Raw genomic sequence first — 12923 nt, 5'->3', positions numbered from 1 at the left:
CTTCCTTAAACGACTTCCTCTTGATTTGCTCCCTTTATGTTTTTAATCTGTTGCTCTGGGGGCTCCGGGCTTTGCCAACTCCGACATGCAGCGCGTAAAAAACAAATCCCGTTCCCAGCTAATCGCTCAGGGGCTTTGGCCCACATGTTGCATCTATCCGTCATGTCTTCGAAATGCAAAATGCAGAGCGGGGCATCTCCTTAACACTTTACCGCTAGTCAGCCTCCCTCCTGTTGGCTTTGTGGGTGGCACGGAGCTGAGGAAGCTTCGAAAGGTTTGGGACATGTATGCCTACCCTCTCTTGGAGAGAACTGTAGCTGCTCAGCTATGTGTCATAAGTCCCGTACTGCCGACTGCTGATGGAGATTCTCTGTATTCATGAGCTTTTGGGCGTAGACAGATCTGAGCTCCAACTGGGACAACACAGGAGTAAGTTACTACGCACAGCCCTTGATTTGTATGCGATTACAGGGTGATTGTCAGCTCAGAAATCATATTTTTAAGCACTTTATTTTTCACTATTTGTGGCTTTTTGAACTTTTTTTTTGTAATTTCTCTGAGCTGGGACTATTTTTATTAGAATTCCGGTTATGCCCACAATGTGCTAGGAACTTTCCAAACATAACAAGACGCAGCCTTGTATGCTAGAGACGCTGTACCAGTGTACAAACCAGTCTAGTTAAACTACTGACATGCCTAATGTAGACACACTTAAAATAGCGTATGCCTCACATAAATCAAGTGAGCTTACGCGGGGAAATCGCTGACTGCGGCTAAGTCAGTTTTAGCAAGGGTTAAAACTGGAAGTGCGTTAGGAGGCTGCAGCGCTCCAAAGCAGCTGGATTTAAAGTTGCATTGGTGCAAATTTTTAGGATACACGAGGCATGATCTTTTCTTCAAGGAGCTCATGGCTGAGGGGAAAGGCCACGGGAAATCCGGGAAATGGGTCCCTTTCACTTTGTTTCTGCTCCACTCTAGTTCGTTAGTATGGCTAATTCACCAGCCGTTGTGTCCTTCCTTCTGTCTAGATGTAGCGTTGCCAAATTAAACCAGTTTCATTAAACCGACGTAAAGACCCCGTGCGGACATTTTTATTCCACATTAACCATCAGTGGGTGTGTCTACACGTGTGCTTTAATGCGCATTAGCCTATTTTAATGCGCCTTAAAGCAAAAAACCTGCACTTTCACTAATGCACATTCAAACAGGCAATCAGGACTCGTAGTAGAGATGATATCTTTTATTAGACCAACACGATTTTTGCAAAAACAAATTTTGCATTAAAATTTTGTCTTTAATTGCATTAAAATAGTCTGTTTTTCTGGTACTTTACAATGGAGGCACTAGATTTAATGCCCATTTCCTAGAGCGCATTAATGAACGTGTAGATCGGGGGGGGGGCAAAATGTGGCCCGCCAAGCCATTCTCTCCGGCCCACAGGGACTCTAAAAAATTTAGAAAATTAATATTTATCTGCCCCTGTCTGCCTATCATGCAGCCCTTGATGGCCCTCTGCCCAACAGAGGCCCTCTGCCCCCATAGATGCACCCAGTTAGGCTTATATCTGTTCCCAATACATTTAAACTAACCCCTAATGAAGTTGGCCTAATTTGAAAGCCACATGGCGCTTGGCTTTGCATTAGGTTTCAAGTCACCCTTGCATGTTGATGAGCCGTGAAAGATGCTGTAGGAGATGGAAACATCCCGAGCGGAGACTGCCCCATGGAGGATCCCAGCTGGGGCAGAGCTTCGGGATGCTTGCACGGACTCCCTGCATATCATTGATGGATCTTGGAGTGATGCCACTTGTTGCAGCCCCACCGCCTGTGATTTCACAAGTGTTTTGGCCCCGCGCAGGCTCACGCTTGCCTCCGGAGAGCAGCCGGCCCCGGCGGGGTCGCAGGAGTTTGTTTTTGCTGCTCTGCCTGAAATTCCAGGGGAAATGTCCTGACTGAGCTTTTGACAAGCTCACCCCATCCCAGCACCACCGTGCGCAGAGCCAAATCTGGCTGGAGAGCGACTCTTTAAACAGACGGGGAGACTCCCTGCTGGTTTTCCCACACAAACAGACCGTGGCAGTGCCAGGTGCCCGGGCTGAGGGCAGGCGCAGAAGCTAGACCAGGGAAGCGCCTGGCTTTTGGGCAGAGGGGCATGCCTGCTCCCCTCCTTGCATCTTACTGCCCCTCCGTCTGGGCAGGGTGACAGGACAGGGAGCTGCCTGGCTCCCCACCACTCCCCACATACACCACGGCCGTCTGGCGAGAGGCAGGGAGGGCGGACGGAAACATCCCGAGCCTCAGCTATTCACACAAACGCCCAGGGACGCCGAGGCAACTGGGTTGCTCTGAGGCAAGTGCCAGACCCCAGTGCCGCTGCCGCCTCAAAGTCTGAGGGAACCCGCCTGCGGGGGGGTCAGGTAGCTGGAAGAAAAAGCCCTCGGGCACAGCTGAGTTGCCCCCGTGGCTTGGCATGCCCCAGGCTGACAAAAGCCTGTGCCACTGGTCAGCAGCGCCTGGGGGCAGCCAGGAAGGTGATGGGTCCATGAAGGTCTCATTGGCCTCACCCTGCCTGGCCCTAGGCAAAAGAGAGAGGGATTTAGGGCTGGCAACAAAGAGGACCCTCTGTAGGGGATGGGGAAGATCCACTCCACAGTGTCAGTGGGATGCGATCTCCCTTGTGGGAGGTACTGGGTACCAAGGATTTATGAAAACCAGGCCCTGGGCCTCACCATGAGCAGGCACAGAATATTGCTTCATCAGGATTGCCATTATTATAAGGCAACTAACAAGCCCAGGACAAATCAGAGTTACAGCCTGGAGGCAGCCTCTGCCTCCAAGCGAGGGACTGGAGACACTGAGTGAGGGAAGGACTTGCCCAAGGCAGATGCAGATGTCTTGGGGCTGCAACCCAATGCCCCTGGCCACTGGAGCACACGGCCTCCCAGAAACCACCCCCTCTTCTTCCCTTTCGCATTCCCAGGGAGAGCAGTTCATGTCCAGGCAGTGCCCAATCTGAGCCCAAGGGCAAGAAGAACAGCTCCTGCCATGCCAGCTGTGCCTCGCCGAGCCCCTCCATCCAGCGGTGGCTCCCCAAGCCCCTCCATCCAGGAACAGCTCCTGCCAGCTGTGGCTCAACAGCCCCTTCATACAGGTGTGGATCGCCGAGCCCCTCCATCCAGGAACAGCTCCAGCCAGCTGTGCCAGCTGTGACTCACCGAGCCCCTCCATACAGCTATGGATTGCCGAGCCCCTCTATACAGGAACAGCTCCAGCCAGCTGTGGCTCGCCGAGCCCCTCCATACAGCTGTGTATTGCCTAGCCCCTCTATACAGGAACAGCTCCTGCTAGCTGTGGCTCGCTGAGCCCCTCCATACAGCTGTGGATCACTGAGCCCCTCCATATATCTGTGGATCACCAAGTCCCTTTATACAGAAACAGCTCCTGCCAGCTGTGGCTCAACAGCCCCTCCATACAGCTGTGGCTCACTGAGCCCCTCCATATAGGAACAGCTCCTGCCAGCTGTGGCTCAACAGCACTTCCAAATAGAGTAAGCAGTAGTGACAGCCCTGTCCAGCCTCTGAGGATCTAGGCCCCGGTTAAGCCCATGCACCTAACCCTGAAATGCCCATCCCCTGGGGTTTCCAGCAACCCCCAAAGCACCTCATAGTAACCTCTGACTAAAGCTATGACTCCAGCATGGAGCTATGACTCCATCAGTAGCTCCTGAGCATGGGAGTTAGGAATACAGCCTCTGAATCAGATCTTCCTGGACCTTAAATGCTGGAGGCCTGCAAGTGAGAGGAACAGTGGAAAAAAACCCTGGTCAGACCCTGTTCACTCTCCCTTTCAGCATCCTCTTTCTTCCCCTATGACACAGGAGACTGGGCAAGATGGATCTGTGGTCTGACCCAGGCAATGGCAGTCCTTATGGGAACATCAAGATGCAACACCAGCAAAGCCCTCCTGACAAAGAGTGCAGCTATATTGGCATACTGATATTGTAACCTCCAGCTATGAGCAAACCAGTAAAAGCCCAGTGTAGCCAGCACATATTCACCCAAACTCCATTATATACCTGACCAACACTATAGTGGGAAGAAGACCTGAGAAAAGCTGGCTGTCCCTCTCTGCTAAGGGGTCTGTACCATGTTCCGCATTAAAGAGCTAATACAAGATAAAGCAGGTATTGTCCTTTCCCTGTTCCTTGATTCTTTCCTTGAGCCATTTAATTCTGTTTCACCCACTCCCAGAGCTCAGCAAAAATATCACGATCAAAGTTGGGGGTTGACTTGAGGGGCTAATGACTTTTTTTCGTTTGGCTTCCGAACAAAATATCTGAAAAATATTTTGTTCCAGTCAAACAGGAATAGAAAATTTTGGCCTTTCTTTGGCCAAACAAACAAACAAAAACCCTGGAAAAAATTGAGGAGGGTTATTCCCATATATTTAACCCTAAACCAAATGTTTTCTTCCAGTTTAAGGGTTCTCGAAACCTTTCTAAAAACTCTTTTTAATGAAAAAATGTCCATTTTTATTTCAAGGCCATTGACAATGTCCATATGGAAAACTTTTTGATTGTTTATTTTTTTAAATATATTTCCCCTACTTTTTTTTTTAAGCTAACACTGATTTTTTGAGATTTTGGGAGTCATCTAAGAAAAAAATATTTCTCTCAGCTCTCTTACACTTAAATTGATGGCATTTCTCTGTCTGGGTGTAACGTGATGACTTTTGCAAGCAGGAGCTGATGGATTCCAATGTTTCGCGCTGGGTTTTAGGCAGAAGCCTACTGATTTGGGAGAAAATCAAAAATATCTGACAAGGGAGAAGGGGGAGTGGATCTCCTAAAGCCCCTGGCATCTGACTCGCAAAGGCAGCAGCTTGAAGCACCTCTGTGGCTCTCTCCAGATCAAAGACTGAGTTGATGGCAGAAATTAGCACATTCCAGCATAACAAAACCTCCCTTAGCTCTTGTGTCCCAGGTGAGTTTAACATGTTGACCTCCTGCGTTTGTCTTTATTCTTTTTTTTCCTTCAGTGCTTCAGCTCCCCAGAGGTCAAAGTGCAGGAAGGTTTAACCCGTGGGTGAATGCCCAGAGGTTGGGGTTGACCTCAGAGGTGTAGCGAATGGAGGATCCTAGCAGGGGAGAACAGCGTATGCAGAACCCCGTCGTAGTTTGAGGGGTACACAAAGAACCCCTTGCATGCGGGACTTTGGCATGGGAGGAGTACGGGGGACATAAATAGCCTGGCACAAGGGGTTTGCAGCATATCCGTGAAAGAGAGGGTGATGGCAGGTGGCACGAGGGGCGATGGATAGTGGCCTTAGGGTGGATTCTCCATCGCTTCTTCATCAAGAGCCAATGCTTTCAATGGTGTAGGTTGTAGCCATGTTGGTCCAAGGCAAGGGTGGGCAAAATGCAGCCTGCTGGCTGGATGCAGCCTGCCAGGTTCTATCTGGCCTGAGGGGCCCCTAAAAATTTAGAAAAGTAATATTGATCTGCCCCTGGCTGCCTGTCATGCGGCCCTCGATGGCTTGCCAAAACGGAGCAAGCGGCCCTCCGCTCGAAATAATTGCCCACCCCTGGTAAGGACACAGGCAGACAAGGTTTTTTGGGTGAATGTGATATATCTTTTATTAGACCAACTTAAATAAATGCTTTCAGTGAGCTTTTATCCATCATGTACTGGGACATAGGCTCCAAGTAAATGAGCTCGCTGAGTGCTGGGTTATACAGGAGATCAGAATGATCACAGCCACCAGACCACATCCAGGGCTTGTGCCTCTGAGCTGATAGTCCCTTCTTTAGTTGATTCATACGGGGATGCTGATCTCCGGACCAGTCCAGCCCAGAGGCAGTAATCTCTGTGTTCAGGCTGCTAGGGAAAGAGGAGAGGAGGGGAGGAGAAAAGGGGGAGGGGGATTTTCAGCTTTGGGGAGTTAGGAAAAATATTTTTTAAAAAACCTAAACAAATTTCATGGTACTTTAGAATTTCCTCAAAGCAGAAACACATTTCCTGGAGCACGAAACCTCTTTCATTTTTCTCGCTTTATTCTTCAGTGGCTCTGGCTCACTCGTTCATTCGTTTGTTCGTTCCTTCTTTCTTCCTTCCCAGCAAAATAAGTAGTTAATTAAAATAAATAAAATCCTACCACATTGGCCACTCCAGTTTCACAACTAATTATAGAGATAAGCTTTTTGTTGTTGTTCTCAATTCTGTTTGAAAAGCTTTCCTATTCCACTCGATCATCTAGCAACTTAGTTCACCCACTTCCTTTGGTGGGTCCTCCTGTAGCTCAGATGACTTCTGAAACAGTTTTTCTTAGCTCAGTAATGGCCTTTGTTGTTTCCAAAGCTGAATCTTGGTGCTGCCAAAGTTATACTTTTATAAACTTTTAGCTACAAGACTGTGGACTTTGCTCTGCCCCTGTTCAGCCGCCTTCTAACATCAACCACCTCAAAGCTTCAAAAGCTACAGATCTGGCTTCAAGAATCACGAGGCAGGCTTAAAAATCATGAGATTTTAACACTGAATGAAACATTTGGGACTTTTGTTGTTGTCATCTGGTTTCTGAGCATTTCAAGGAACTTGTCAACCTTGTCTTTGCAACCAGGAGAGCTACAAACTGACTTCTTATTTTAAAAAATTAAAGCCAAGGCAGGTAGCAAGTGTGGGTGAAAGCCATTAGCTTGGTGTTACAAGGAATGGATTTGCCCAGGGACAAGGGCTGCTATGCCATGTTCAGGGCAGTGGACACACTGGCCCATGGTCTGTAACAGTCTCTGGCATGACATTGTCCCTCGCAGGGTGATGCAGGGCTGTGACACCTGCAGTGAGGAAGGCTTCCTCACCTTCATCCCCATCCCCCCCACCCCTCTGCCTACTCTATCATGATAGCTCCCAGCCCAGCCTGTTAGGGGGAAGAGCCTGGATTTCTGATCCTGGATCTCCCTCAGCATTGTACAGTAGCAGATCCATAGCGCCAGCTCTGCTCAGAGGCCCGGGGAAAGAGAAGTACAGATGGCTCAACGCAGACTCACTGCCCAGGTGCTGCATGGCTGCAAGCTCCAGTCTGCGCCGATGCCAATGTGGACAGCCGGTCTCTGAAGCATAAAGCCCTGGTCTCCACAGCTGGGGCCACAACACTTGGCCCTGGAGCTGGGGCGGGGGCCTGCTCTGTGATTCCAGCATAGAGCGGGTTCCATGTATGGGGCTTGCACCAATGTTATAGGTGGCCAGAAGCTAAAAGCAACTGTTGTGTGTCTACCATCGTAAAACCACCTCTTTCCATCCTCCCTTTGGCCTTGAAGATGCCTCCATTTAACTGACCCCTTTGGCTGTGAGTGATTTCATAGATTTCATAGACATCAGGGCTGGAAGGGACCTCGGAAGATCATCGAGTCCAGCCCCCCGCCCAAAGGGCAGGAAGTCAAAGTGTTCAGTGTTCAGATTACTGAACACTACATTCTTCTAACGGCCTCCAACAGCCTCTCTGCAACGCACACACACGCGTCTTTGGCTGCTATCACAATGCTCACTCTGCCCAGGGGTCTCTTCCTTGCTCTGAATCTGCCTCATTTATTTAGGCTGTCACCACCTTGAGGCAAGGATTCACTGCTACTCTGGGCTTGCGCATCACCCAGCACACTGGGACCCCTCTCTTTGTTGGCATCTTGGCACAGCCAACCAAAATCGGCACAATTCATAATAGCGATAACATAGAATTGAAAACCCATGGAGCCAAACTGATGCAGGGCTCATGGTACAGCTAGTAGTCAGACTGCATCCATGTAACCCAAATGTGTCAAAGCCTTGCCTTAGCAATACCCCTGCCCAGGTGCTGTCACATCTGGTTTAAAGCTGTGGTGCCTTTAGATTTGATCCAGTTCAAACATCCTTCTTTAGAGTAATGTATAGGACTGGTATAGGACTGGCCACTGACTGCAGCCCCCAGCTATCGCAGACATGGTGTCATCCATTCCTAAAAGTACCAAGCCCCCTCTAACAAGGATCTGGGTTTCTTTGTCCCCAGTGCCCTGCCCGGGGGCAGCTCCTACTGCCCCAATATTCTCCCTTCCAGCCTTCATCTAGCCCCAGTCAATCTGTTCCAACAGCGCTTGTACCCACGGGATCTCTTAACTTGTGGCCTTCGCCTTCTACCTATGTTTGTCCAGGACCTGAACAAGCCAAACTCTCCTCTTCTCATCAGATCAGCTACCCCATCCCCCTGTGCCTTCCTCTTCAGCACCAGCTCCTCTTCAAGTTCTTGACCACACGTGCCTGGAGCTATACACCACTTTTTGACACACGCACGTCAGATTAAATAGGAAAGTTTGTCTCTGAGGTATTAGTGATTTGAGCCGGAAGAGAGTGCCATTAGCGCCACAGAGAGGGCACTAATGGCAGCTGCAAATGTTCCCACCTCATGAATAGACCCCGTGCCTCAGTTTCCCCAGCCGTATGACCTCTGCCTTACCTTAGGCAGGAGGGGCTTGTTAATCTTTGCAAAAGCTATTATTGGTATAGGCAAAGGAAGGGGCTTCCAAGTTGTCTAGGGGGTTCATCTGAATGGGAGAGATGTTTCCCAGTGGCCTCAAGACACTTGGCTTCTCTTCCCAGCTGTGCCACTGACCCACCTTTTGTTTCAGTCACCCTGTGAGCTCTCTCGGGCAGGCATCATCCTTCAGCTTGTCTCTCGGCAGAGCCCTGATCTCCTCTCGGGCCTCCAAGATGTCATGGCAAGAGACACTGATGATGGGGCATCTTAATGATGATAACCATTCCCCCACCCAGGCAGCTTTGGAAATCGGCTCCTAAGATCCCTGCCCCTCATGCTGCCCTGTTGTTTCCCTGCTTCCTTGTGCTCTCCCATCCACTGCCTCTTAGCTTCTGAGCTCCCTTGGGGAGGCCAGTTTGCTCTGGGTTTGTACAGCACCTAGTGCAGCAAGGGGTCCTGCTCCAGGATCAGGTCTTCTGGGTGCTAACATAATACAAATAAATGACCATTATAACCAAACCAGCATTGCAGGGCAGAAAAATCTACAGGGAAGATCCAACGGGATAAACCTTCCCTACCTTATAAAAGACCTTTTACCTCTGGCCTTTCACCCACCAAGAGCAAAGGAAGTGTCAGGGTGCAGGTGTTTTGTATTGGGGGATAAGAAGAGCCGGTCTCTCCTGGAGAGTCTCAGCAGATGCAACAAGTTGTAGGCTCTGCAGTCAAGTCTGCAAAGACTCAGCAGAGAGGGAGGGACTTGAGCTGAGGATGGATATAGTGCATGCAGTGATGGGCTCTTTGGAGAGCCTGCATGCTGGAGATGCAGCAGAGCAGTCAGAGTTTACACTTGGGGAAATCCAGCCCTGTGCTGAGGGGCCTGAATGGGAGCTGGGCTCACTCAGAGCTTGATTGCCATCTGGCCTTGAGCTCCTCCAGACTTGGGGGGACGTGAGCCTCACTGGCCCCTGGTGGAACCCACTGCAGCTCCCAAGTCAAATTTGGTTCATTTTTAAAGGGGGAATGGGATTTTTTCTCCAAAAAGATGTGCCCATCTCCAGCTTTGGGATGTTAGTGAATCCCCTTCCTGCCCCCAACCTGATATCTGCACTCAGGTCCATCGACCTCAGTCTTCCAGCTGGCCCAGGTGGGGTCCTGCAGTCACTGAGTGATGCCACGTATGGGTCCCTGGCACACATCCTGCCTGCTTCCCCCTGCAGCTGCATGCCTCGGATGGTGCTGGCAGCAGGGACACGTGCTTCTTCTGCACCTCCCTGCATGGTCCAGGCTGGATCAGCCCCTTCACCTGTTCCAGTAGCAATTAGGTCATGCTGCTTTCCTGGACTGGAAAAAACTCCTTCAAAGTCTAATCACCCTCTAGGAGCAGTGCCCTGCTCTCACCACTCAACAGAACCCAGGGGCCTGACACTTCCCAGGAGGACATGTTTGTCCCTGCCCATGCTGTACCCATGCCCCCAAGCCTAATTGTGTTGGCGTCTAGGCACAAGCTCACTTCGGGCACCCACTGAGGCCTGGCTTCCCATGTCTGGGTGGCAGCCAAGGTGAGGGCACAGGGCACTGCTCATCAAGGAGGGCAGCTCTTTTTTGTCCCAGGGCTCTTCGGATGGAAGGTGGGGGATTCAGGGCAGGGAGGGAGGAAACTGTTTTGGGGGGGAGTTGAAAGACAGGGATCCCGTGATCACCAGCCTGGTAATTCCCTCCTAATCTAACTCCTCCTCTCAGAAGAGTTTACAGGCACAGGAGAATCTCTGCAGCATAGATCAAGGGCACTGGGGTAGCTTCCTTACAGGCAGACACAACCAGGTACAGACAGAGCAGACCGAAGGCAGTGGAAAGTCAGGCATGGGGTAGGTGGGCCCTGGGAGAGCAAAGACCCACCTAAAGCCATCTCTGAATATGACACAGATCATGGCTGTGATGGGGCAAGCGGCGAGGGACGCTCAGGAGCCCAAATCTGAGATTGCTGTGTGCCCAGGGCATGCAGCATCGCACAGGATCTGACCCCAGCGGGGCTTACTCCATGCTGGAGACAGAGGCAACCTGCAAGCTTGTCTCTCGGCTAGGCTCATACCCACTGCAAGCCCCCTGCGCCGGCACCGTGGCAGTGACCGTGGTGGGATATGCTCCCTCCCAGTTGCATAAAGAGAAACAGGGAATCCTCAAAACACTGTCGGGCCAATCCTGCAGGGCTCTGACCACCTCTTGCAAGGCTCTGGGTGCTCTGATAGCTAGATTCAGTCAATGTGAATAAGCTTAGCTCCCCAGAGAGGCATGGCCAGACACCTGCTGGAGATCTACCCATCGTGTCCAGCACGAAGGCCCCTTCATCCTGGCTGGGATCTCCCCTGTTGATTCCCCTATGGGGTCAGACTCGGACACAGGCATGGGCGAACCAGGCGGCCACCTGGGGCCTGGACAGAAAGGGGGCCCGGAAATGAAAAAAAAAATTACAATTGCAAAAACAAGTTTTAATATTGCACATATATAAGGCAGGCAATGTTATCAATTGAGAAAGAACTATTTAAAGACATTAATACCACAGGTGTGTTAAAGATTTTTGCAACAAAAAAATCATAAATGGCAAAGTTGGACCCAATACTACAAGTTCACCCGAGGCTGCCAGGAGTCTAGGTATGGCACTGCATGGGGTGACAGAAGACGACACAACCCCATGGACTCTGATGGGGCACCGGCCCAATGACTGAGCTCAGCCCGCCACCTAGGTCCAATGCCCTCAATGGAGCAATGCTGATTTACACCCTCTGTGTCACAGGGTCTCCCGGGACCAGTTCAGTGCCACTCTGAGCCCCACTTCCCCTTATAACCTTCCTTCTACCTAACATACCCATTGCCCCGTGCCCGCGACCTGGTCCCAGGAAGCTGACACACCATTGCTCTAGCATGAGTCGTGCCTCCTACCACCGCCGTCTTTCCTTCTGGGGCTGTGACTCAAACCAATGGAAGGTCCCTTCAGATCTGGGGGCTTTTAATATAGATCATGGCTTGATGAACACACGTCTTCCCGGCCTTAAATCGGTCAACACCCCCGAAAATTAGATTTCAAACTAGTCGCTGTTCTCGTTACCAGGTCCTTTCTGATTATTAACATTCGAGTTTGTCTCTGGTTTTACTTTGCCATCCCTAACAGTTATTTCCTCTCCTTAATTAAATCCCCTCCTTATCATGTTCTCCCTTAAACAGAAAACTTTTCTCAAGCAACTTTATTCCCTAAAAAAAACACAACCCAAAAACCCACCCCCTGTTCCATCTAATGTTATTTCTCTGTAAAATCCCATAGGATCATGAAAAAAAGATTTTTTTTTTTTTTAAATAAGCCTTAAAAACAACTCTTTAAATAGAAACTCCAGACTGTGAAATATCCGTAGCCAATAAAACCTGAAAATAGCCCTGAAGTGTGAGTTTGTCCTCAACCAAAACCTAAATATTTGTGAATACAGTGGCTGGGCAGTTGGTTTTCTGACTGTCGCCCAACCTTTGCTCCAAAGGCTATCGCTGCTGGGGATGGGTGGGGAAGCTAGAAACTTCAAGGGATTTCATTTTAACTCTTCCAAGTTCTGCCTTGCATTGGAAAAAAGGAGAAGACCCCCCCTTCCCTAAACACACACACACTCACACTGCGTCCTGGGTTGATTTTGCAAGGCTTCCCCCCTGCCACCACGCACGCACACAAACGAAATACAGATGACACTGAAGGCAGGGCAGCCAGGATCTCTCCCCACAGCTACTCGCACTCCCCGGCTGGAAGGAGATCTCTCATCTCTGCTGTTTAGCCCCTGTCTTTTGGTCAATGTTACCCACCCTCTGCAGATACCCCAAGGGGAGCATCCCCCAATGGATTCAACCTCATCGCCACCCCACAACCCCCAATAAAAGTGCAAAGAAAGGAAGAAGAAGAAAAAAAAAAGAGAGCGCTTCTTACTTTTATCAGCTCCTTGGGGCTTAGCTTCCACCTGGCTTGAGAAAACCCAATTGCTGCTAAGTCAGGATTCTCTAAGGCCCCTGAATGCATGCAGAGGGGAGATTACCTCGAGCGCTGGAGATGCCATCTCTGAGTGTGTCCCAGCCTGGGGCGGTTGCAGTAGATTTTGAGAAGGCAGAGACAGGGAGAGGGAACTAGTTGATCTGTAGTTAGAAGGGACTGGGGGGTGGGGGAGCTCCTCGCATTGCTCTAGGATCCACCCTCTAATTACAGCCTAGGAGCCTTTGAGGACCCGCTAGTATCCAATAAAGGAGGAGGGAAGGGGGTGGAGGGGGAGAAGTCAACATCTTCAGATTTATCCTGGCTCCCTCTGAGCTAAGAAAAGAAAAGAAAAGGGGAAAAGGAGGAGGGAGGGAAAAGGAAAGACATAAGAGCTAGAAAAAGAGGAAAAGGAGGGGGAAGAAAAG

The 12923-nt window shown here is 50.2% G+C and overlaps 1 protein-coding gene across 1 annotated transcript in view; it reads right to left on the bottom strand.

The window, feature by feature from the left end:
- The window catches only part of SP7 (Sp7 transcription factor), a 20890-nt gene extending 8279 nt beyond the window's left edge, over window positions 1-12611 (bottom strand). Inside the window, exon 1 of the mRNA XM_014523146.2 lies at window positions 12457-12611. Within this exon, the coding sequence (XP_014378632.2) occupies window positions 12457-12546 (90 nt within the window). The 5' untranslated portion in view covers window positions 12547-12611. The remainder of the gene's footprint in view (window positions 1-12456) is intronic.
- Between the last annotated feature and the right edge of the window lie 312 nt (window positions 12612-12923).

This window comes from Alligator sinensis, unplaced genomic scaffold, assembly GCF_000455745.1.
Source record: "Alligator sinensis unplaced genomic scaffold, ASM45574v1 scaffold1542_1, whole genome shotgun sequence".
NCBI lineage: Eukaryota > Metazoa > Chordata > Crocodylia > Alligatoridae > Alligator > Alligator sinensis.
Note: the sequence above shows the minus strand (reverse complement) of the source record. Positions and strands in the feature narration are given on the sequence as shown.